We start from the raw sequence: 27070 nt of genomic DNA on the forward strand, positions 1-27070 counted from the left end.
AAAAGAAAGAAGAAAAGAAGGGAGAGAGAGAGGAGAGACAAGAAAGAAAGAAGAAAGAAATATATATATATATATATATATATATATATATATATGTATATATCTACACACCCATATATATGGACATATATATACACATATATGTATGTGTGTATATATATATATATATTTATATTTATATTTATATAAAAAACTGAAAATGATAATAAAATAGAAAAAACAAAAACACCCAAAACAAGCAAACAAAAAAACCCAAAACACCCAAAAAAAGCCAAACAAACAAAAAGAAAAAAAATGTGCCAAAAAAAAACCACACCAGTGCCAGTCTTGACTGAAGTTTACCAAGCTCTCCCCAGGTTGTCCTGGGCTGTACAAAAGCTCCTCTGCGTCTTGTGGGGGCAGAGCCTGCCACCTGGCGCCTAGAGTGACCCTGGTGATGCAGGTCTAGATGAATGGGGTTATGAGGTGTGACTAGTTTTTACAAAGTCAGTGCCGTTTCTGCTCTCACCTGACCATAGGCACATTGAGAACTGTGCAGCCCGAAGGCTCAATGTGTGTCTTCGGGCACTCTTTTCCTGGAGGCTGTGGGGGTTGTGAGATTCCTGAGCCACTAAAAGCCACCTGCTGGGAGTCCTGTGAGTGACTCAGCAGCTGAAGTTGCCCTGCCTCCCAAGCCTCACAGGAGGGGTGGGGGCGGAGTAGGTAGGCCCACACTCTGCAGCCTCTTCTCATGCAGAGTTTCTCAACCCCCTGGGAGTAGGAGCACCTCTGTAATCTGACACTAATCCATTCAGAGGTCAGTTTAAGACTCCATGGAGGGGGCCAGGGTTTCTGAGGGAGGGTGGGGGTGGGTTCTTATCTATGCAGTTGTTTTTTGCTTTCTGTCCAAGAAAAAAAAAAAAAAAGAGAGAAAAAAACAAAAAAAGAAAACAAAAAAATGTCCTGCTGCCGTTTTGAGCTGAGGCTTCTGCCTCAGATGCTCCTTCCATGCTCCTGGCGTGGGACCGCGGGGGCGCAGGGACTGAGCCTGCCCTGGCGCTGCAACGCTCCTGATCTGCCTCCGGGGGTCCTGCGTCTCCGCAGCCGCGGGGGCAAACCGTGGCTCCGCAGGCATGTCTCCCCTCTCTCTTCCCCCACTTGCTCGGCCTGAGGTTTCTGCTGTAGGCTCTCCAAACTGTCGCTCTCCCACTGCACACTCCACAGGACCGTGAGGCACAGGGAGCGGGCTTTGGGAACACTCTCCGATCTGTCTCCTGGGGCCCCAAATCTCAGCAGCCACGGATGCGGGCTGTGCCTTCACGCGTCTCACCTCCCTCTTCCCCTACTCGCCCGGTCTGCCCACCTTCAAGTAGTCATCGTGTGAGTCTCTTAGCTGTTCTGTGTGATGAGTAGAGGTTCCTTTGATGAGTTACAACTGTTCGAATTGTGGCACCTTCCAAGGAAGAACTTGGGGAGCCCTCCTCACAGCCGCCATTTTCCCTTTTCCTGAAAAATGTTTTACTTGTGTCTTCAGCTGGCTGTCTTCCTTCCATTTCTCAATTCTGTGTTCAAAAGCTGCATCTTCCCTGTGGAACTGATGTCAAATATAATTGCCCTGCACTGTTTGGGAAAGGCTTAGATTTGTTTCACAGGTTGTTTCTTTAGCCTTAATAGGTACAGACACATATTAGTTGGCCCCAATTTCATTCTCCCCGCTGTGGGTTGCATTTCCTTGCTTGTTAATGTGTAAATCATAGATTTCTCTAATTACGTACTGTTGCCTTTTCCTTTCCTCCAGAGCTCAAAAATTAGTAAAGGGCTGGGACCCTGATAGAAATGTCCAGAATGGTTTCTTCACATATATTTCGGGGTGCTGCTTGGGACAGAGTAAATTTAACATCAGTGAATACGTTTCTGTGTGTGGGTGGCTGCTCTGAACATTCAGCATTTGGTTCTGAGGTTAAGAACAGGACAGGTAGTCTGTAAGGAACTATAATAGCCCAAAAACCTTAGCCCTGCAAACTCAAAACTATACATTCAAATGAACTAGTCAAATATTCGGTAAATGCTATAGTAATATTACCATTTCTCATTAATTTCTCTTATCTCATATCTCCTTATAATCTCGCTAACATATTGCCAGTCTTTATGTGTTTAGTAAAAAGCTGGAGGTGTTTTCTACTTTATCATAAACTTACTTTATTTGAATTCACAGATAGTATTTATTTGAACAAGTTTGTATGTGGAGAAAAAGTATATCAAGCTGATTATAATTAGGATTACTTTTGAAATTCTACTCGTGGATGAGAACCTCAAATAAAACGTGTGTTCATGTCCTAGCACCTCAAAGTGTAGTCCTGGGATCAGAAGCATGGACATGTCTCAGGCCACCCCTGGACCTCTCCCCAATCTGGACCTTCTGAATCATAACATGCATATTTTGCATTTTATCAAGATCTCCCAGGCCGGCTGAGTGGCACATTGGTTAAGAGTTGGCTTGGGATGCCAGCTCTGAGCACCAGGGCTCTGGTTTGAATCCCACATTAGGGCCTGTGACACTGAGCCCTCTATAGCTAAGATGGTGAAACACAGCTCCACCTGGAGCTGGGCTGCCGGGAGTCACTAGCAATGGTGTAGGCTGCAGCTGGGCTGCAGTGGGCTGCCGTAAGTTACTGTGAGTGGCTGGCATCTGGCATGAGCAGCTGGCAGCCAGCGTGAGCTGCCACAAGCCACCATGAGCGGCCGTCCAGTGGCTGGCAACCGATCTGACTCACCCGGGAGGAGCGCAATGATAATACCAACATGAGCCAGTGAAGTGACGTCCTCCACAACTAGCCTGAAGAACAAAAGGACAGCAACTTGTCTGTTCCCCTCCCCCAATTCCCCAATTAAAAAAAAAAAAAAAAGATCTGCCAATGGGCGGTTTGATTGTTTCTATGTCTTGGCTATTGTGAATAGCACTGCAATAAACATAGGTGTACATATATATTTTTTTTAATTAGCATTTGGATTTCTCTGGATAAATACCTAAGAGTAGAATTGCTGCGTCATAAGATAGTTCTGTTTCTAGTTGTTTGAGATACCTTCATACTGATTTCCATAGTGGCTGCACCATCAGTAGATGACTGGATTAAGAAACTGTGGTACATTTATACAATAGAGTATTACTCAGACATAAAGAAGAATGAAGTATTACCATTTGCAACAATATGGATGGACCTAGAGAACATTATGCTAAGTGAAATAAGTCAGGCGGAGAAAGATAAATACCATGTGATCTCACTTATATGTGGAAACTAAAGAACAGAATAAACACGCAAAGTAAACAGAAATAGTCTCAGAGATATAGAGAAAAACTGATGGTTGCTATAATAGATAGGAGGGGGTTAGGAGATGGGTAGGAGGTGAGGGGATTAGAAAGCACAAATTGGTAGTCACAGTTTTGCCATGGGGATATGAAAGACAGTTTGGAGAATATAATCAATAATGTTGTAAAGATTTAGTAGGGTGTCAGATGGGCACTTGTTTTATTAGGGAGACCACTTCATGGACAGTGTAGATGCCTGACCGCTGTGCTGTGCATCTGAAGTTGGAGCTGAGTAATACTGAATGTCAACTATAATTTATTTATATATATATATATATATATATATATATATATATATATATATATATACACACACATATATATATATAGTCACAGGATGTGGAGTACAGCCTAGGGAATAGAGTCAATGGAATTGTAACAACTCTATACGATATCAAAGGGGTAGAAGATTGGGGGAGGAGGGTTATCATTTTGTGAGGGATGTAAATATCTAACTATTACATTGTTTTGTACACCTGAAATTAGTAAAACAAAATAAAAAATAAAGATCTCCTGGTGATTCCTGGTCTTCAAAGCCTCTTCCCAGGTGCTTCCCAGCTGAGGCCCCAGACAATGGGGAAGCAGAGAGAAGCCACTCCTGCAGTGCCACCTGAGTTCCTTCATTGTGATCCAGAAGCGTGATAAAAATGGTTGTTTTCGGTCATTAATTTTAAGGGAGTTTGTTTCATAGCAATAGTAACTCAAACCACCTCTCTCTTCTGTTTCTACCCATTTTCCCGGGGTCCAGAGTTCGATGATGTGTGTTATGCTCCAAAACAATCACTGAAATTATATAGAATTTTTACTCTGAATAGGATCTTAAATTACATTGAATCCAGAGTCCCCCAAAATGAATGATTTTTCACAAAGCTATATATGCATAATATATATGTATATATAGTATTATTATATACTATATATGTATATGTATATATGTATGTATGTATATATGTATATATGTATGCATATATATGTGTGTATATATATATATGTATACATATGTATATGTATATGTATGTATATATAGTATTAATTATTAGGTAGGTGCAAAAGTAATTGTGGTTTCAGAACGTGAATTCGAAATCATTATACAAGCACATCTTTATTAATCAAAATAGGAACCATTACAATCAACACATTTTTGCCAATGAGAAATGATTGTTTATTCTATAGCATAAAAATTGTGCTTCAGGATTCCACGAATTCTTGGAAAGCATTTTCTGCATCCTGCTGCTTGTGGATGTGTTTTCCCTGCAAAAAGATGTCGAGGTGCTTGAAGAAGTGGTAGTCGATTGGTGAAAAGTCAGGTGAATATGGTGGATGAGGCAGAATTTCATAGCCCAATTCATTCAACTTTTAAAGTATTGGTTGCTCAACATGCATTTGGGCATTGTCGTGGAGAAGGATTGGGCCCTTTCTGTTGACCAATGTCAGCTGCAGGTGTTGTAGTTTTTGGTGCATCTCATTGATTTGCTGAGCATACTTCTCAGATATAATGGTTTTTCAGGGATTCAGAAAGCTGTAGTGCATCAGACTGGCAGCAGACCACCAAACAGAGACCACTACCTGTTTTTGGTGCAAATTTGGCTTTGGGAAGTGCTTTGGAGCTTCTTCTAGGTCCAGCCACTGAGCTGGTCATCACCGGTTGTTGTATAAAATCCACTTTTTGTTGCACCTCAAATTCTGATTGAGAAATCATTCATTGCATAGAATAAGACAAGATGACACTTCAAAATTACAATTTTTTTGATTGCGGTCAGCTCATGAGGCATCCACTTATTGAACTTTTTCACCTTTCTTATTTGCTTCAAATGCTGAGTGACCAACGAATGGTCGATGTTGGGTTCTTTGGCAACTTCTCGTGTAGTTGTAAGAGGATCAGCTTTGATGATTGCTCTCAATTGGTTGTTGTCAACTTCCGATGGCCGGCCACTACGCTTCTTATCTTCAAGGCTCTCACCTGCTTTGCAAAACTTTTTGAACCACCACTGCACTGTACGTTCACTAGCAGTTCCTGGGCCAAATGCATTGTTGATGTTTCGAGTTGTCTCTGCTGCTTTACGACCCATTTTAAACTCGAATAAGAAAATCACTGGAATTTCCTTTTTGTCTAACATCATTTATATTGTCTAAAATAAATATAAAATAAACAGCAAGCAATAAGTCACTTGCAAAAAAACACAAAGCGAGACATGTATAAAATGATGTATAACATAATCATATTTATTTAAGAATGTATTCTAATATCCAATGGAAAATTTCAGCAATGCAAAACCGCAATTATGTTTGCACCAACCTAATATTTTCTTTTAACTCTCTTCATGACTTAGAACATAAGAGATACGAGCCATGATATCAGAATTTCAATGCTTAGTATGATTTTTCTAATATGAATGTTCATAAACATAAATTCAAACATACTTATCTGTGTATCACCAAATAACATGTTGCTTACTACCAATGTTACCTGTATCCCAGTTTGGAAAATAATGATCCGATGGAAACCCTTTATGGGACAAACAACTTCCGTTGGTCATAGACTAATTCTTTTCTTGGCTCTTCTCATTTCTGAGCAATGAGAATGGAACCTATTCTACTGTTTTCTAGTTTGTTTGTTTTTTTGTTTTGGTTGTCTCTCTCCAAAAGCACTCTTTGACTTTTATACTTTCTCCAAATTTCTGCATTTTACTCATTTTATTTCTACTGACTAAATTTCATACCTTGCTCACCTCCGATTTCATAGTGTCCACCTCTAATGATAACTTCTCCCTGGACTCTGGTCTTTACAAAGCTTGCCCCTGCTTAAGCCCAATAAGAAGTAAATAAGGCAGAAGTGACAAGTGGAATAAATTTCTGTATATGTGAACAGTGAAATGGGTTATATAAAATGTCAAAATAATGTGGTAGTATAAGTCTACTCAAAGTGAGGTTTGAAGGCACATGCCAGTTGATAAGCTGTTTATTATTGGCCCATCATGAGGTAAGTACAAAAATTGAGAATCGACATTTAAAAACCCTTATAGTAATCTGAGAGGGTAACAATATCAGTTGAATCTAGTAATATTAAAAATTGGGATTTTCATTGTGTGTCATTTTAATTTTATTTTTCTAGTTATAGGTCTTTCTTGTATTTTATAAAAGCATTGGTTTGCAATAGCCTAGATGTTTTTTAAAACAAACAAACAAAAAAGACTGGTTCTTTACCATAGATACTTTGAGAAATGCTTGAATGAAAGACTAAATAGAATAGAATTTTTTTTTAAATAGAACTCAGACGATGGTAATACATTTTTTTATGTGACATAATGTATGGATATTCTAAAAAAAATGGGAAGAAGTATAAACACCAACATATGCTAATTTTCTAGCATTAGTTGTCATTGAATGGTGGGCTATGACCAAAAGAATGCATATTATAACCAGAAAGTAATTGCAAAAGAAAGTGGGAATATTTATTTTCCTACTTCTGATGTTCCTACTCTTTGCTTTCTTACTCCAAACTCAGTAAAAAATTTGGCACTTATAAGTGTAAACACCACAGTCTTTCAACAACTCTTACAAATTGCTTCTGACTGAATTTATTTTATTAGGGAGCTTTCCATTAAATCCAATGTTGCTGGAACATAATATATTCAAACTTTTAGGCAAAGCATGATAATGTTTAAAACAGAGGTGAAAACATGTTTGAACTAGCCTTGATACTAGATTACCTAAATTTCTGCTTAACAGTTGCAATAAAAATATAGTTATTGCCAAGAGGCTCTTGTCTGCCTTCGGAAATATCTGAAGTGATTCTCATAGAACAAATGGTTTCATGAGATATCTCAAAGGTGGAAACACACACATAATTGATATTCCACTTTGTAGCCATTACCAATATGATGCAATACAGCTAAAGGAATGATGGGATTTTATTTTAAATTCACAGTCTGAGTACAAGTGCCAATTCATCTGCTGATGCTACCTTCATGATTGTTTTAAGACTTAGATATTAGGTATATCAGAGTCCAAAGACACTCTATTTCATATATAGGGTTTTAAAGCAATCCATAAGATTTTGTTTGAAAAATCATAATGGATTTTAATACAGGAAATTAATCTCCTTTATATATGCTGCTCTATTAATTAGGAACGTAATCTGCATTAAATGTGCTACTCCATTGCATGAGTATTAAGACTTACTTGTGGTTGAGATACATGGATGCCATTACTAGTTTAAGGATACATTTCTGACAGAAGTAAGATTTCCCTCTCAAAGTCACGACTCAGCCCATTTGCAATCTGGCTTCTACACCAACCTACCATAGCAGTGTTCAGTTGTATTGTTCTCTCTCTGGTTGAAACTTATTTCTCTCTAATTCTGTAGTACTTCTCCTTTAAGTATAAACAATTTTTTTTATTTTTATTTCTCAACCCTCCTTTATTGGCTCCTTTTACTCTATCCTGATCTAAGTATTTGAGCAATCACTGTTCTTTGGCTCAATTTTATGTTCATTACTCACTCTCTTCCTCAGACATCTTACTCATATGATATTAGCTACTGACTGTAACTTAATGACTTACCCTTTTCTATTAGGTTGGTGCAAACGTAATTGCAGTTTTAGCACTGTTGAAATTTGCCTTTGATACTGGAATACATTCTTAAATAAACGTGGATATGTTATACATCATTTTAATGAGCATTTCTCTATGTTTCTTTTTGCTAATGACTTATTATTTGCTGTTTATTTTATATGTATTTTAGACTATGAAAATGATTTAGACAAAAATCAAATTCCAGTGATTTCCTTATTTGAGTTTAAAATGGGTCGTGAAGCAGAGGAGATAGCTCTCATCATCAACAACACATTTGGCACAGGAACTGCTAACAAACATACAGTGCAGTGGTTGTTCAAGAAGTTTTGCAAAGGAGACCAGAGCCTTGAAGATGAGGAGCGTAGTGGCTGGCCATCAGAAGTTGACAACGACCAATTGAGAACAATGATTGAAGTTGCTCCTCTTACAACTACACAAGAATCTGCCAAAAAACTCAGCATTGACCATTCTATGGTCATTCAGCATTTGAAGCAAATTGGAAAGGTGAAAAAGCTCGATAAGTGGGTGCTTCCTGAGCTGATTGCAAATAACAAAACTCGTGGTTTTGAACTGTCGTCTTCTCTTATTCTATGCAACAACAATGAACCATTTCTCGATTGGATTGTGATGTGCAACAAAAAGTGGATTTTATATGACAACTGATGATGACCAGCTCAGTGGTTGGACCTAGAAGAAGCTCCAAAGCACTTCCCAATACCAAACTTGCACCAAAAAAAGGTCGTGGTCACTGTTTGGTGGTCTGCTGCTGGTCTGATCCACTATAGCTTTCTGAATCCCAGCGAAACCATTATTTCTGAGATGTGGGCTCAGCAAATCAATGAGATGCACCGAAAACTGCAAGGCCTGCAGCTGGCATTTGTCAACAGAAAGGGCACGATTCTTCTCCACAACAACGCTCAAATGCATGTCGCACAACCAACACTTCAAAGGTTGAACAAATTGGGCTACAAAGTTTGGCCTCATCCACCATATTCACCTAACCTCTCACCAACCGACTACCACTTCTTCAAGCATCTCGACAACTTTTTGCAGGGAAAACACTTCCACAACCAACAGGATGCAGAAAATGCTTGCCAAGAGTTTGTGAATCCCGAAGCATGGGTTTTTATGCTACAGGAATAAACAAAGTTATTTCTCATTGGCAAAAATGTGTTGATTGTAATGGTTCCTATTGTGATTAATAAAGATGTATTTGAGCCTAGTTATAATGATTTAAAATTCATGGTCTGAAGCCACAATTACATTTGCACCAACCTAATACCTTCAGTCTAGATCGATCGTTTCTCAAGCTTTGAGGTATGGATGAAACTGTCTGCTAAATTTTCTCATCCAGGTATCCCACTAAGAGTTCCAACTCAAAATGTCTTATGCTGACCTCGTTAACTTTTGCCATAGAGGCTGTTTCACGTCCACTAATCCTGGTCAGTTTTTGGAACCATTAACCCCAAGTTTTACAGAACCTGGAAAATCGTGACCAATATTTATTCATTTGGTCACTGAATCCTTCTAACTTTATGTCTCTATTCAACAACTATTACACAGCAGACAACTGAACATTTTAGTGGCCTCCGACAACAAGCATGCATTCTCACTTCTGTGAGCGTGCAGGATGAATGACTGTGGTTCTGCTGATTTACGCTGGGCCGAGTGGGAAGGCTCTGCCTCAGAATGGAAGGCAGCTGGTCTCGGCGTCAGGCTGACAATAAGACCCAGGTGAGCTCCACAGGTTGTTCATCCTCCTGGAACCAGAAACCTCCCATAGTTTCATGATGATGAAAGAAGCTCAAGAGGGCGAGCTGCACAATCCTATTTCAAACCTCTGCTTATAATAAGTCTACTAAAATCCCATTGGCTAAAGAAAATTACAGGGCCAAGGCCAATGTCATGGTATTAGTTGGGGGGGGGGGGTTAAAACAAAAGCCTCTGCCAAAAATCCCACCCCAACCCTACCCCTCTGTGGAAAAAAAGAACAAACTAGCCTAGTTTGTTTCTTTCTTTGTTTTTTCATCCTAGTGGCTAAGGTAAGGCAGCAGGTCCTGGAATGGACCTCTCCTTTTAAATTCCCTCAGCCTCCAAATAAGTACTATCTTGTTCCTGGTGGAACATAGGAGGTGTATGCAGCCTTGTACCATCAGCTGTTTCTGTTTGTTTGGATGCACGGAGGCCTCTATTAATTAGTCCAGGAAATTCTCCCAGAGGAAGCAGCGTAGGGCCTGCCTGCTGACCTGTCTCTTTTTCTTGCCTCATCTTTTGTGGCTGTGGTACCAGGTTGTGGTTACTTGTGTGAAAAAAACAAAAAACAAAATGCAGGGAGAGGGTCAGAATGACATCCTTTGGGCTTGGGCTAGAATATGTTGCTGAACACCGAGCCTTTCAAAGTGGTTCTTCTTAGCATCCTTAGAATTTTTCTTTGGGGACTGGTGCTTTTTATTGAACAGCGAGTCCAAATGGCAAAGGTAGGGCAGCCTTCTAGTGCCTTCCTGGCTGAAGCCCCTACCCTGCCCCTGATTAGGAAGCTGTGAGGAGAAGCCCTGGCAAGCACCAGGGGAAACCATGATTTGTAGGGCATCCTTGCAGTACATGTTGGAGTTGGTACCGTGTTCAGCTGACTTGTGTGGGCACCCTGGAGAACCAGGCCATCTAGGCCACTGTGATGAGGCTTGTGAGGCCCTTAGCCAATGCAGCAAAGCTTCTCAGAGTTCCCTGGCATATACAGACCCTGGACTTGCCTCTGAAACCAAACCGGGTAATGTACTAACTAGTCAGAGCTACTAGGGTTTACGGCCATCAACCCCACAAAGCTCACTCCCACCTCACCTGCCATGTGGAGCCTGGGGTCCAGAAAAGCCCAAACAACCATGTTCCGTCTTCAGGAAGAGGTTTCTCAGAGCCTTTCCTACTACCCAAAGCTTGGACAGAGAGGGATATGAGACAACGTGTTTGGGCAAAGCCTCTGGAATCACAGGGGCACAGGACTCAATGACTCTGCTTCATGTGTCTGCAGCACAATGATAGTGAGGTTCTTGAGGTCTGGTGGCATGCCACTTCATCCTTGGACACTGTCTTGTTATTATATTTCAGTGACATTCATAGAGTGTTCAGAAGGCCAAACTTCTCCTCAGAGGTCTGGAGCAGTTTATGGAAAGGGACTCTTGTCTTGTGAAGGACCCACGAGCAGGCAGTATTGCATCTGAGGTCCCTTCCCCCACTCTACCCCCACACCCTGGCCCCAGAACATGATGGACCTGAAAATAGCCAGTGTTCCCTCCATCCTTTCTGAGTCAGTTTCTACCCGCTGGCTGGGGTCACTGGACAATCACTTCCCATCTCTACACCTCCCAACTACTTTAAGGAGGCCTGCTCTCCAGTGTTACACTATGGTTTCAATTCTCCCAATCACAGCAAAATCCAGAACCTTGTCAATAAGTTGGTGGATGAGAGCATCCCTTAAACCTCCTATGTCTCTTAAAAGTGTGCTTTCATTAGTAGCCTTCTGAATGAGATAAATGGGAGTATTTTGCAAAAGGAGTATGAGGATATGATTGCTCAGTTTTGCACATGCAGGGGACAGTTCAGGTTTCCCAAGAAATTGGAGAAGAGTTTAAAATAAGGAAACAACTGTTAAAGCTTCGTATGATCCTCTACCCCATGTGTGGGTTCTGTTTCTTGCCTTAAATGTTATTACTTAAGTCTCCTCCTCCATTTACGAGCTCCTCACTTTATAAAACCAGTTCTGATGCCAAATATCAGTGCGTTTTCACCACACGTCAGAGCCCTGAATGCTTGGGTAAGATGTTCCTTTGCAGATGCCCTCTCTGCTGTCTTTTCTATGTGACTTTGTAAAAGATGATCAGGCCATGATGAACTTTATCAATATTCACAATAAGACCTGGAAAAGGTGGGAACTTCTCAGCATCCACCTTCTGAGGCTCTCTAGAAGATCTGGGGTAAAGAAAGCAATGAGAGATTCTATACACGCCTTCCTTGCCACCTATATCCCTGGAACAAGAACCTAATCAAAAAGATTGCCTGATTCGGTGCTTAGATTGCCCTCTAAATTGAAAACTAACCTTTCTCAGGGTCTAAAACACTTTTAAGAATCAATTTCCATAGAAACCTTTTGAGGGGACCAGAAGGAAGGACAACTTTTTCTCAGCCACCCTTGCTTCTCAGCCTCTGAACCTGGGACAAGTACCTGGGATCCCTCCCTACCCCGGGGTGAGGAAAATAGCCTATAGGAAGGCCAATAGAAAAATGCGCCTGGAGCTGTCCAAGATGGCAGCCACTTCCACACCCCCTGCCTCTATGGTGAAGAGATGCAGAGCTGTCATAGCTGGTTAGGGTTCTATGTGGGGTTGCCATATTTAAACTTTCTTTAAGCCAATAGATTTCACAGAGTATTTTCTTGCTTTATGTAACACATAACCCTGTTCATTACCACACAAAGAAAGCTCCCTGGTGGCTCAGAGGCTAGGAGTTGGCCTGATTTGGGGTGAAAGGGGTAGAAGGCTGCAGTTAGGAAGCTTGAAGAGCTGTGGAGGGAGGCAAAACATGCTGAGGCCTGGGGCCGACTTCCTTCTAGCTCATCTGTTGGTGCATTCAGTTCAGCTGGGGCCTGGGTCTCTGAGGGAAATGGCCTTGCTGTCTTTCAAGGCATGGAATAATGCTAGTAGTGTGACTTTTTTCTACTCCCATGCTGTTTGAAATGATGAGTACTGGGCTGCGTTAAAAATAAATCTTTCTTTGTTGTTGTAAAGAAAAAAAACAACCAAAAAACAAAAAAAACTCTTGCCTTCGAGCCAGGGAAAGGGGACAGAGGGAGACAGGGGTCCACACCAGGACCAGCAGTACAGCTGAGGAGGGAGGGGCAGGGACGATGGTGAAAGCCACATTCCTGAGACCCAGACGTGGGCTTAATCAAAACCTCCAAAATCTCCTCTTGCAAAATATTAGAGCACAATGCATATTTTAATAGAAACTGCTGAGGGTTCACCTAAGAGCCCGAAAGGCTGTGATTACTTCTTCTAAGACCACAGTGGTGAAAGAATGCTGTGTGCAGTAATCCCTCCATCCCAAATGCCATATAAACCCCGAAGTCTACACCTGGGAAATATCGTAAAGAGACCAGGTTGATCTCCACTGGCATGAAAGATTCAGAGGCAGGAAGGAGGGGAGAGCAAAATCTCCACTGTAAAGAAAGCCCCAAGCAATTTAAAGTTACAATTAGAAGCCAAAGGAGCTGCCACTTCTGTTGGTGGACGTGGATTTAATATAACCCATATGCTGGGCTTTTGTGTTAACAATGGTACATTGACAACTTCTGGCTCTGGGTGGTCTCCTAGTGAAATCTGGTATCGGCTGCCCCATGTCACCCAGTGTCCGAATAAGCAGACAATGAGCGATGTGCTACCAAATCTTCAATGAAGCCTTAAAACCAGCCTTTCTTGGAGACTTAGCTATTGCTTTACAAATGTGTTTTGACTCTCTCAAGACATTTCGTTTAGGATGTTTGCTGTGCTTCTTAGCTATAAAGGATGTTAAACATTGAACGTGGCTGCAAAAAGAATTCATAAAATCTCTGTGCTGGGAAAGGGCCAGGAGGGCAGTTTCCATACTCTCGGCCTCACGTGGAAAGGTGCTGGCTCGGTTATTAGATGGCCATCAGCTGTAACCAGTTGGCCATTACCTACTATTGTTTTGCATATAACTGCTGCAGCTGCGTTAATTAGCAAGCGTGGGTCATGGATGGTGCAGATCCTGCGGCTCCTACTTCCTGTGTCTCACCCGGCCGCCAGCGAGACTGTGGTGTGGGAAGACCCCTTGTTGGAGTATCGATGGACGTTTGCTTCTCGTGTCTTGACCAGCCGTCATCGAGCATATAAGGTAGCGTTATGAACCCCCTATCTGTGTCTCCATTGTTGTTCATTTTCGGCCTCACCGAATCCTGTGTTCATCTGCCAGGAGCTGAGCCCCCGCATGACACTCTGAAACTGTAGATCTTTCAAATATGGATAATAAAGCCATACATGTAGAACAATAGATATCATGGGGTTTGGAAAACAAACAAAATTGTTGGTCCTCTCTTTATGCATCACATTCTCATAAAAGTCAGGCCAACCTGCATTTATGTAAATTATGAATCCAGCAAAGTCATTCTGGGTTAAGAGTTTAAAATAGTTAACATTGGGGGTGGTGGGGTTTCCAAAATGACTAGAAAGAAGCATGGGAGGGCAGTGTCTTTTAGAGTGCATATATTTTGTTTCTTGGTGATGCCTGCATATTCAGTGTATGAAAATCATTGTGTCAGTCATTTATGACATACGCATGTTTCTTTATGATGTTATATTTCAGCAAAAAGTGAGAAACCAAAACAAACATGAAACAAGTCAACCATGAGATAACAGTGGGAGGACAAGGCTGAGAGGGAGAGCTATGTGTGTGTGTGTGTGTGTGTGTGTGTTTACAACCACCATTTTATGCTCATTAGACTTTTTCAGATCCTTCAAAGGCCAGATCTCATTCACGTGTTTTCTAGTAGCGATCACTTGTCTTGGAAATACTTGTGTTTGATGCACCTTGCTTCTTGGTGGGATTTTTTATCCTGCTGACCTCTTGGGTAAACATACCTTGTGGACTTGAGGTCTGTAGAAGACCCCAGCCCCAATTCTTCAATCTTGTTTGCAGCTCCTGTGTATATTAGTCTTAATTGTTAAGACCTGCCCCCGACTCTATCAGCATCTGCCTTTAAATTACATGCCGCTGTGTTGGAGACTCCCAGAAGGCAGAGGGTGGTTATTGATTGGGTGATTTTAAAGGATTATCATCTGAAATTGTGGGGAGGCTTTAGCTCAACTAGCAGCTAAGTTTCTGTGTTCTCTCAATCTTGTGACCTGGGAGCAAGTGGTTTTAAGCCTGGCATTTGCGTCCTTCACAATTTGGGCAATGTTGCAAAGCAGCTGACTGTCAAGCCAAGTAGGGCTTGTCTTGACTGTCTTCTTGCCTCCTTTCATCTTCTCAGATATTCATCTTGTCCTTAACTTTTCCAAGAACATCTTTGCTTTAAAAGGAAACATCAGAACTGAAAAGTTCAAGCTATGTATAGAATTTGGTTGCCTTCACGGTTATTTGAGATTTACACATGATATATGCATTGCTTATTTTATCCTGATAACTTTTCTGAGAAATAAAAGGTGTGCATCTTCACAGATGAAGAAGCTGAACTTTAGAGAGCTAGAGATGATGTTTTGCAGACAGTATGCTTAAACTGAACTCCAAGATCTTTTCACTGCTTGGTCAGTACTTTCTGCAATACTCTATGATCAACTTCTAAGAATACAATTATAATGGTGAAATGTCAGATAATAGAAAGGTTATTTCGGACAAGAAATGTATCCCTTCAAGTAATATCAGTGGATCCAGCATTATTAGAGGAAAGTCTTTGGCTTTGCATCTAATTGATCCTAAGCTTACACCATGAAAATATGGCCAAGTCGTGTAACTTTTTAAAGCCCCAGTTCCCCCATGTTAAAAATGGGGCCAGCACTCACCATGCATGATTGTGAAAACATCAGTGTTGTAAGGAATAGCTGTTACTACAGTTATGAGCTCAGAATAGCAGATTCCACTCTCCTTACTGTCCAAAGAGTTAAATGTTTTAGATGATTTGGGAAAAAAAATAACAGTAGATTATCTAGCCACTCAGCAAAGGAAAAAGCAGCACCCAGGAGGCTGGAAGCATTTTGCATTATGTGTGGCTGAGAGAAGACGTGACTGTGTTCAGACTGGGGCATTTTCCCATCTACTTCACATCCAGCCATGGAAGGGTTAAGCATATGGTTCCCAAAATTCCCTGATATTATTTCATGCTATGATGTTGTCATAAACTGGTGCCCACTAGAATAGGACATTCCTGTAAACAAGAACCATGTCTCCTCTATCTTTGTATCATTAAAATACTTATGGAGTATCCATGTGCTAGGCACTGTTCAATGAATGAGTCAATGGAAAGTAACGCCTATCTATTTGTTAGATTGGTTCTTTCCTTCCAGAACAAATCACAGAGATGATTGAAACAGCAAGTTATTTCTGGGATGGAAAATGTGAATTGTGTTGGGTTCCTGTGACCAAGGTGATTAGAATGATGCCCAATGCTCTCTTCTACAGAAACCATATACTCTCAGGCCAAAGAGGGTGAACTTTTGAAAAAAATGTTGGGAAAAAAAATAATAAGTGCCTTCCACACTGGTATTTCTCAAAGGTGTTGCAGAAGATAAAACCTTAGAACTCAAGGGTTGAGATTTTGGATATGTTTTTAAAAGCACACTGTAGTCTTTTCCAAATGTGGGTCCGTGGGTAAGTTGCCCAACTTTCCAAACCTCATCTGGAAAATGGGGTCCATGGTAGTACTTACTCAGAGCACTCTTGTGAGGGTTGTGTGAACTCAAGTATGTGGGGCACTTGACACAGTTCTTGGTATGGAGTGAACGCTCCATGAATAGCGACCCTTGCCCTCACAGCCATACCTCACATTACTGGTATTGTTTAGGAGTACAAAATCTGGTATTTGGAACCCACTGGAGACTAATACAGCAGTGCCACCTGGTGACCACTTTATCACAAGAGTCACCTGTAACTTCCTAAGGGCTGGAGAAAGATCCCTGGGGAGAAGGATGCACCCTCTGTTTCTGAGGATTTAAATCTAAAGATAGCCTTTGAATATATGAGAGACTTTTTCATCAATATTGCAAATGACCCTCCTTTGCAGAAAATCCAGAAATAATTACATCCTCTGAGATTAAGTTTGAGCTATATTACTTTTCACTTCGCTAACTTTGGAGAGCAGCTAAAAGTTATCTTTGGCAGCATCCCTTTAAAAAAGCATAATTGGAGGTGCACTTGATTGGTACTATTGAGAGTTTACAAAACACTCAGTTCTCTTGGGAGTAAGTAAATTATAAAACAGTAAAAAATACATAGATATGAGTCAAGAAATCATGGTTATTTTATATACAAAGGATGCCATATTGCTTCATTCTCTAGCTTTCTTTCTTGTATCTTTATATCTTGCAATAAAGGATTTTTCCCCAAATGCCAATGGGTGCATTTCAGGAAGTTCCCAAGTGCCCTGAAAAAAATTTGTGCATATGGGTGATGGTGGTATTATTATCTTTTTAAAAGTCTATAATTCCTGAGAAACAACATAAAAGAACCATTGCTCTAAAAAAAAAGTGATAAGCTGGTGGAATATGTATATAATTAAATTCAAAATCTTCATTCCAGTCTTATTTTCAAAAATTCTATTCTTCCAGCTTTCTCTTCTGCCAAGAAGTGCAATGTAAACTGGTAGTCATATAGGAAAAAGGGATATAGTCAACACACTCTTAGAGTTTGATCACTGGTTGGTTAGCATTCTTCACACTCTCCTTTAGGTGCTTATATTCTAAAGCATGAAGACGTCATGTGGGAAATTACCTTGATGCAGTGGTAGCTTTCAAGTACACTATCATGCAAGTTATACCTGAGATCATGGAACAGAAAGGTCCACCGGCCAAGATGCCAAAAGTATAGAGCTTTATTAAATCAATGGAAAGCCCACAGCAAGAAACAAGGGGAAATCCATGGGCTAGGTTAACTCATTTCAGGTAGGGTGTAAGAGGAGTGGAAGGGCCACACTAGTCGAATGCTCTGCAGTGTTGCTGTATCCTGCCTCTCTCTCTACCACGTCATCCTTCCCCACTAATGCTATGTTACAAAGACCAGAGTTCAGGTTTGAGCAAGGCAAGTCATAGAACGAAGGAGCCAATGAAACCTGCTTCCTCCTGGTGAGAGACAAGTAATTGAAATTCACCAATTAGCTTGATGAGCTGCTATGGGTAACAAAGGGTGACCAAATTAAGACCTCAGGACACTGAGCGCCTCATATTTCTCATGTAAATTTAGTGTATCATGAGTACATGGTGGTTCATGTATATTTAGTGCAACATAAATACATAGTGTTTTCTTGGTCTTTTTATTCCTTTCTGTTTTTTTCTACACTCACATGCTCTAATTATTTTTTTCTGTCTTAAAAGTTACTAACTTTGCTGTGTTTAACACATCATATACATTTTACCTATCTCATTTGTTTTCCTGTCTTCTATAACAGAGTTAAACATTCTTAAGCAATATAGCAAATGCATATTATAGCATGGAATATTTGGGGCCCTTGAATATGAGCTCCAAATTAGTTTGGATGATTCTGGACCAGAGAAAGTTTCCTATTATTTACTTACCATATTCATCCATAGCTTGAGAAATGGACACTTCTGACTGTGGTTGACATGGAGTTTAATCTTTGCAGGGATACAAACCACAGGTGTCAAATGCAATGTGTTGTGTAACTCTGTATCTCATGACTTTCACACAAGATGCATCAAGTAGTTGGTAGATGTTAGGCATATTTGGGCATAGGAGCTGAATGATGGCTGAGTCCCTAAGCATAAAAAGTGAGAAGTGTGTGTGAGGCCCTAGAAAGGCCTAAATAGTCCATGTCGCCCAAAGCCCCCAAACAGTGATTTTTCTCAGGCCCTTTTGCATGAACATAATGCACCCTCTCACTTTTTGTTTCCCGGGATGGTTCTTTCTTTGAGAATTTCTGTAGGAAGCCAGCAGCATACCCAATTAAATACAGACATTGCTCCCAACCCTTCGCTGGAGAAGTGAAGAACCCAATGGCTTTACTTTGTTGATTTTATTTTCATTTTTTATTGAAAGCTTCATCAAAGAAAACAGAAGTTTAAACCTAACATCCACTGATCTACAGAAAGCCCAAGGAATGGGGGAAATGGTAGCTAGTTTGACTGTGGTACAGATGAAAAATTAAAAATAAAACCAGAAACACCATAGAATTACAGAACTTTCCATGACAGTCAGAGACATCAGTACAAAATGCTCTTAAATAAAGTTCAAAATTGAACGATGCTTCAGAAGTTCCATGAAATCAAATATGGCCTAAAACAAGGGTTTTAAAAGAAGCTGTCCCTATTTTTTGTTGTTGTTTTTGTTTGTTTTTTTAGAAACTGAATATTTCATAGCAAGTACACTTTTACATATATTTTTTGAAAATTAAGATTCCAATTATATCCTCTTCTTTTTTAAAATAAATGGAAGCATTAATTTCCAGAATGGAGAAAACTTTTTCAAGTGTCTTTTTGAAATAGTTTTTTCAGTTTCTGAAAAGTATGGAATCACTTTTATATATGAGAAAATAACACATTTTGGAGAGGAAGACAGAGCATCTTTCTTAATCACCTAAGACCAGAGGGTTTAAAATACAAAGTGTAACACAAATTACACTTTGGACACTCTTTAAATTCGAAATGATCATTAAAAAAAAATCCACTGGCGTGTCAAAGGCATTCAACCTTAATACAGTAATGCAAAGTCAAAAAATAACAAAACAAAGCATTTATTTTTGTCAAAGATTTGAGATAGGGATATGAGAGTGTGTTTCACCGAGAGCTGCTATTATATTTTCATAACTGAATTTTGAGTTGACCTTTTCTACCGGATTGAATTTCAAAAGAGAAGGAAACCAAAACAGCTTTCTTTTGAGGGAAGCCAAATTCTTTGCTAGTTTTTTTTTTTTTTCCTTTATATTCTGCAAGAATACAGCCAACTCTCAATTATTTGTGGTGGATGGGAAAGGAACATGATGGATAATAAAAATCAATGGTATAAAATGCACTGACATTAATTTTACAAGTGATTTCAATAAATCAATACTTCTTCAATCAATCAATACATAATGAGAAGCAACATAGACTGATTTGAATTTTATTTTCCATTGTTTCTTGTTCCACCCTCAGGGTGACATGGTAATAAAAGGAAACAGAGCCCCAAGTCCTAATAGTTGAAAAGGAAAGACAAAACAAATCCACAAAGTAGATAATTAGCCCTTCAAAAATTGAGAGTGATTGTATTTCTGCAAGATTCAGTCATGGGCAGTTACTAACTGGAGTGAATAAAACGGAAAAAAAAAAAAAGTGTGACACGGTGGTCTAGTAGTTCTTCCGGAAGTCTCCAAGCTTGATCTCACTCCTGCTTCAGCATTAAAGCTTCCTGAGCGGAAAAAAAAGCATTTCTTAAACCATTATTTTCCCTCCCAGAAATACAAAGAAATGAACATTGAGAAGCCATCCATCCTTTTTGTGTATGTATGTGACAATTAGCATATGTACTAGGGTATAAACCCAAAGATGAAAGATATCAGCAATCTGGGGTGATCTTCCTGCCCTACATCATAAAAGATCTTTGGGGCCACTCAGGGACTTATATTTAGCTTCTGTGCTTTCCTGATCTCTATGTAATTCACAAAGGACAGCCATGACCAACAGCACTTGGATTAGAGATGAATTATATATTTAAAGATATTGGGTAAAAATTTTGAAACTTCAGTTAGACTCAACTGTCTTCCAATGCCACCGTGGATGTTATCTGTAAAACAAATTGATTCATTAATGAAATCCCATTATCCCTCTGCCACAGGAAGGGTATAATATATAGAATCAATGTGCCTGTTTCAATTACATCAGCCTCTCAGATCGGGGTGAGAGGCTGTCAATCCCAGTGAGCTCAAAATTCTGAAGCATGCCAAACCCGATGACATGAAAACCAAAATCTCATCCTTTACTTTCTACTGTGGACAAGACAATATAGATCAAGGCTCCATGACATGTTGAAACTTTATTTTGAAGTGATTCCTCAAATGTGCAGGATGTTGTTATACACATACAGAAATATTATCCTTTCATTTGATTTTATGTCATAGGAAAACGGTTATCACTGAAACCCACTTAAGGATTTCTTCCTGCTTATCAGCTCATCTGCAATATCTGTGTGCTCGGATTCAGCATGAGGCTAAAGAGGCAAATGCACTTTTGGTCTCCTGCTAACATTACAATCTGTCTAGATACCACATTGAAACTTCTCAATCATAAAGATTTCCTTCTGGACTAAGACAGCTTCCTATGACTGAGTTCGTGAAAAGAGTTTCACTTATTTGATTCTAATGATTCATTCCGGAAGCAAAGGTCCTATTTAAATCAAATGTCACTTTTCATTAATGGGGATTTTAGGCCACTGGAAAAGATGCATAGTTATAGAATTGACTTTGTAATTATTCAAATAAAGCACTGTTCTTTTTGGTCCTACATGAATTGAAAATAACTTTAAAGCAGTTTGGCATGGGGCTGATCTATTCTGTAGGCACAATGACCTTCCTGCTCCATGAGCCACCTGCTGCTGCTCAGGAAGAATTGATTCAAGTGAAGCATGGAGACAACACCCGAATGATTGAAATTTACCAAGGAAACAAAGTCACCCTGCCCAAGCTGGAGTAAGGTGGAGTATTTTTTTTTTTTTTAGAATATTATGTCGGTTGCAATATTCGAGATATGCTGGTATTCAAGGCCAGTCACCAGCCCCTGCTAGTATTGCATTTAGTTCACTTAGGGTCCATGACATCTTCAGAAGATATGGCCATGCGTTAAGGAGCTGCTATGCATACTTTGCCTCCTCTGGTAACACTTCATCGTTATTAAAAGAAAACTCACTCCTCCACTGACCATGTAACTGGAGTTTGGATGAGACAGTTTATCCCATTTGGATTCTGATTTTAGTTTCTTTCCTAATGGTTAAGCTAAGTCTTTGCAATTACCATTGAGAGGAAAAATTGGACATTTGAATCAATGCTCGAAAATCTGGTGAACCAGAATACTAAAAAAAAATGATTACGGGATAAAATAACCATAATATATATTGTTGATGAAATTAGGATTCTGATGTCTACATATATTGAACATGTATTTTGGGTTGTTTTGTTTTGCATCCAATGCAATGCTGCTTACCTGTTGCTTTGTTCCCCCTGACACAACTTAAAAAAAATATCAGCTAAGAGATGACAGATGCAAATTGGAATATGTGCCATTTTTCCCTTTTTTTTCCTTTTTGATTTGAAATGAGATATTGTATAGGATGGCATGATATAAAACATCCAAATACAAAACACACATGGACACGGAAAATGACAGGTAATTTCCTTTTGACTGAAGTGGCTTAAAAAAATTGAGATCACTGAAATTTTATAGTTGAAAACAATGTTTCTGATGTATAAATAAAACAGCAGTTTTGACTAGAAACAGGAAGTTACCTAGGCACATTCATCAGCCACATGGTAGCTACCTCTTAGCCTCATTGTTGATTGTGTAAATGAGACTTTCTTTGTATCACATTAAGGTTTTTTTGTTTTTGTTTTTTACAGAAATAAAAGAAAGCATGTTGGTTTCATATTCAAATGAATTATGCCCAGGATAATCCTTATTTATACAAAGAGTTCAGAGAGTGGAAAAGAAAGAAACAGAAAACACAGTTCCCATACAGGTTTGCTTATACCCCCTGTAACCTGGGGGCCCGCTTCTCAAAGATAAAACTTAAGGGCTACCCTTAAACTACATGAGAAGCTGAAGTGTGGAACAGAGGAAAGTACAAACTTAGGATTCTCTTTAAAGCATGGAAAACCATAAGGATGGGTGTGACCAGTTGGAATTTCTCTGTAGCATGTTACAATTTCTTGGATATATTTTCACCTCTAATTTGACCACAAAGATATGGAATCACTCTCTAGATTTGAGTTTCCAATACATGGTATTGCAAATAAGAGAGCCAGGTCTATTTCAACTCTAGGCTTTTGTTTGTAGGTCATAAATGGTGGAATATTGACACTTTTTTTCTGACTGAAACTCATTAGTCAGACTGACCTAATGGGAATATGATTTATCTTTAATTTTTTTTTAAAGTTTTAAAAAGCCTACTCTGATTTCTTTTACAAGGAACTTAATGTATTTCCCTCTTCCTTCTGGACTTAAGACAGGTTCCTATGACATAGTTTGTGAAAAGTTTCACTTATTTGATTCTAATGATTCATTCAGAAAGCAATTCAATTAACAACATTTCATTGTCCTTAGTTTCAGGTAAAACTGTACATGTTGAACAAAGATTTCATGAACCAAATATGCAGAGACGTTAGTTACATCGATGTTTGTTAATTCATTTTAGACAAAGTTTTGCATCATTCTCAATGCAAATATATCTCCTTTGGCTTTAATGATTGATCAAACCTAATTGTTTTGGTTCTTATTAATATAAATCATACAATTTCTTGATTGTCAACTAGCATTTTAAAAAGCTTACCTAAATTCCAGTAATAGAATCATCAACCTTATTGGTCCCACTTGCCTCAGAGAGTTAACTGAAATAAAAAGGTCTATTTTGTCTTTCTTCTGACAACACCAGGATTTGAAAATACAATGAAAAAGGAAAAAAGACGATATCCCCTCCCCACTGCAGAATCAAGGTGACTATTCGTGGTTGATGATGACCAAGACTGAGGTGAAAGACCAAATTAAGAGGTGTTGGAATTTAGAAGGAAGACTACTGTTAAAATACAATGAGACCTTTTCAGGAGACCACTCACCACTTAACAGAATGTCACTAAGCTTTTTTTTGACAAGTGACCCTTCAGACCAGGTACAGGAAGTATCTTTAGTTCAAAATTTGCATAAAGAAATTTCAACCTATTAAAAAATGTGTCTTAGCTTATTGGTGGCCGTCAATATAGGTTTCACTATTCAAGAGAGCTAGCAAAGAACCAGAAAAGCTCATGGAATTTAAAGCCATTTTTTCTATCAGTTGGTATCCAGAACTCTTCATGCTGAAACTGCTGAAAACAGCAGGTGCAAGCTTCTACTATAAACAAATATACAAAACAAAACAAAAAAAAATTTTTTTTTTTTTTTTTTTTTGCAGTATGTAAAACACCAGTGGAAGGTAGTTTAAACAAACAACAAAGTAAGAACTGGTCCGGCCATGTAGGTCAAATAAAATTTTTAAAAGAAAAGAAAAACAACTTCTATCTTCTGGACTGCAATAGGGTGCCACTTCATCTTTGGTATAAAATAGGCCATCCATAGGCTGAATTTGATCACAACTAGGAAAGACTACAGAAATTGTCAACAATTTCTCTATCTATTGCTTTTTTTGTTTTTTTGTGGGTTTTTTTGTTTTGTTTTTTTTTGCACTTTTGACCATAAGCTCCTATCTACTTAAGTTTTTTGTTTTTTTTTAATGCTCTTAAGCTAAGTTTTGCAATGTGACAAGCAAAGCTGACTAAAAACTTTGTAAAGCTCATAAAAAAGACTGCAGATAAAAAGCACTAATGCTTTTGCTAGCAATCACGCTTCGTAAATTAAAAAAAATCTGCATTCTGCCCCCCAAACACGCATTATTTCTAATGCAGTTGTTTTTAAACCAACCTTAATAACTTTACCATAAAATGTTTTAGCCTTCTAGAATGACTCAACACTTAAGACAAAGTTCATGAAAAGTCCCAGCATTTTTCCAATTCTTGTGGTTGCCATGGTTTCTTTTATCAACAAATTTTCTTCAAATGAAGAAAAACATTTTCTTTTAAACTGTACAGTTTTTTTCACCCTAAAAACTCATAGTCTTAAACTTCTGTACCAGTTAAAGCTGGCACAATATTTCCATTCTTTCTTGATTTTTTTTAACAAGACGTTGACAGCTTGCCTCGAGAGCTTTTGACGTCCTTAAAATTAAGGCAATTAAGATTCAAGATAAACCTTACCTAAATATTTCTAAGAAAAAATAAAATAAAAAAACCCAACCCACATTTAAACAAGACGGGGGGGGCGGGGGGAACAGAGTAGCTTAATTACCAAGGAAAACAATTTGTTTCCATTTTTGTTTGCCCACCTCTTGACATCATATTTTCCGTTAAAAAAAAATCTATCTACACCTTCAGATATAAATTCTGACTTCAAATGTTCTTCCAGATAACATGTCAACCTTCCATGTTTTGTTGTGTTGTTTTTGTTGGGTTTTCCTCTTCTGGGATTTTTTTTTACTATAGTTAAAAAATGATGGCAAAAAATAAACTATCAGACCACATGAAGGAACCATTTGCACAGCACATAAAAATGCTTTGTTTTCGTTGGGTAAAGTAGAAAATTAAGAAAAAAAAAAGAAAAAAAGAAAAAAGAAGCATTCCATTGACGCCTGTGCAAACTGGAAGCCAACTTCTTGTTCGGTGAAGTTTCTTCATTCAAGGCAAAGTTTCAGACGGACATTCTTCAGTCTTGTTTATGGTCTGTGAAAACAATTGAATAAGTGGTTATTACATCAAAGCAACATTGAAATTGCCTCTTGTGTTCTTTTTCAATGAGGCCTCTTCAAAAGATACCAAGCTCTTTCAAAATAACAGTCGTCAATGAAGTTGTAGAAGCTTATTGGACCAATTAAAGTGTCAAATTCTGCCACTTTCACACAAACGTATATTCCAGCCAAAAAGTATGTTCACATTCTATATCAAGGCTAATATGTCAAAAATATCCCTCAATTCTAAAGTAATAACTATTACAAATATACCCAGATAAAAAATATTGCCTTTATACATGGAACCTGTTTTTCATGGACTGGCTTATGTTGTATCTCCCCCAGGAACTCTGAGTAATTGTGACCGAACTCCCATGAGACTCATCACTCAGTCAACAAATATGTGGGTCCCTACTATGTACCCACGATATAGCAATGGAGTGTATGTTCTCTTGAGGTATGTTCGCATAAGCCTTATTGGCCCAAGTATAAGTAAGACAATTAAGAGGTCAATGGCATTTTGTTCACGTTCCCGCTTTCCCATCTCTTCTTCCATGCTCATTCATTTCATTAAAATTTCAAATTCTTGAGAGCAGGAACTGTATTTTTATTTTTTACTCTCCAGAAGTCTGGCAGAGTGGCAGTCACACAATAGGTGTTGAACTAGACAAATGTCACTTTTACTATATGCCACGTTCCCTAGCCCAGCCCCCTAAAATGCTTTCTGCTGTTGCCCCATCTATATTGCAAGGTTGAGCTTCTAGTAGCTTGATCTTTACTCTTAGCTCTTCCACCCACAGATTAGAGTTTTGCTAAACAATTTCAGGGGTGTGCTATAAAAAGAAGAACCTTATGATACACAGTTGCTTAAGGTAGTACAGGAACCTCAGAGTTGCTGGGTATAGTTGTACAGATTGTTCACTGCACAAGATGTCTGGCTGAGGAAGGGGAGTGGGGCTAAGTTCCAACCATTAGTCTGTTCCCCAAGCTATGTACTCATGCAGGGCTGCATTCACCCTGAGCTTAGTGGGCCTTATTCAAATTGACTAAAAGCCCCCAGCAATGGTTTCAACTATATGACAGTTAGCTTGGGATGACCCAGAGGGGTTGCTTTTGTTATACTGCAAAAAGCCCTCATGGGAGTGCCCTATGGCTCTTAGAGGCTGGATTAATTTATACTTAGAATCATGTAACACTCTAGTTGGTAAATTGAATGTTTCCATTTTGAACCAGTAGTTTAAGTCCCTAGAAATATATATTTTTTCTGTGTTATGCAAGAAAGTAGAATTTCTTTTCAGAAGAAATGCAATTAAAACTTTCATAATAGCAACAATAAGGGGAATTTTATTAATAGCAGTCAATGGAGATTATGGCATATATTTGATCTCCATGCCTCTGCAAGTATAGACTTACTCCGTTATTTCTAAAAACCTATCTTGTATGGTTTTGTGTCTTTAATTTCTTTATTCTTTGCTCCCACTCCTATCTTTCATCTTGTTCTTATTGTATATAGAGAAGAAAATGCCTAAAACACCGTGAATCTCTGTAAAAGCTGCTCAATGAATTGTTTTGCTCAATGGACTACACTGACATAGAACCCTCACTGCTCAGGTATGTCAAGTGCACTGGTCTCAGGGCATCCATATTGATGAGCTGGGCTGGAGCTATTTTCATGTTTTTATAACCTTACACAAATGTTTCTAATAGCCCTCTCCTATCACTTGCTTAATCCTTCAAGTAGTCTCATTGCTATGTGAAGACAAATGAGGAGAAATAAATGGTTGTATTTCACATTTTCATGGTTGCTAGCTGAAGTTCAAAGGGAAAAGGTGTTGCTATTTAAAAGGGCTGAATTCACTCCTGTCCATGTTCTCTGCCCTAGGTAAATGGTGAAAGTGCACAATTAAATAATGATTATGG

General features: G+C 39.0%; 1 protein-coding gene across 8 annotated transcripts in view; it reads right to left on the minus strand.

Annotated features, from left to right (window-relative positions):
- Positions 1-19556: 19556 nt before the first annotated feature.
- The window catches only part of RBMS3 (RNA binding motif single stranded interacting protein 3), a 1293188-nt gene continuing 1285674 nt past the window's right edge, over positions 19557-27070 (minus strand). For all 8 annotated transcript variants that reach the window (XM_019660623.1, XM_019660627.1, XM_019660622.1 and 5 more), the window contains one exon: positions 19557-25145. In XM_019660623.1, the coding sequence (XP_019516168.1) occupies positions 25139-25145 (7 nt within the window). In that variant the 3' untranslated portion in view covers positions 19557-25138. The remainder of the gene's footprint in view (positions 25146-27070) is intronic.

Source organism: Hipposideros armiger, unplaced genomic scaffold (genome assembly GCF_001890085.2).
Source record: "Hipposideros armiger isolate ML-2016 unplaced genomic scaffold, ASM189008v1 scaffold_322, whole genome shotgun sequence".
Classification (NCBI taxonomy): Eukaryota; Metazoa; Chordata; class Mammalia; order Chiroptera; family Hipposideridae; genus Hipposideros; species Hipposideros armiger.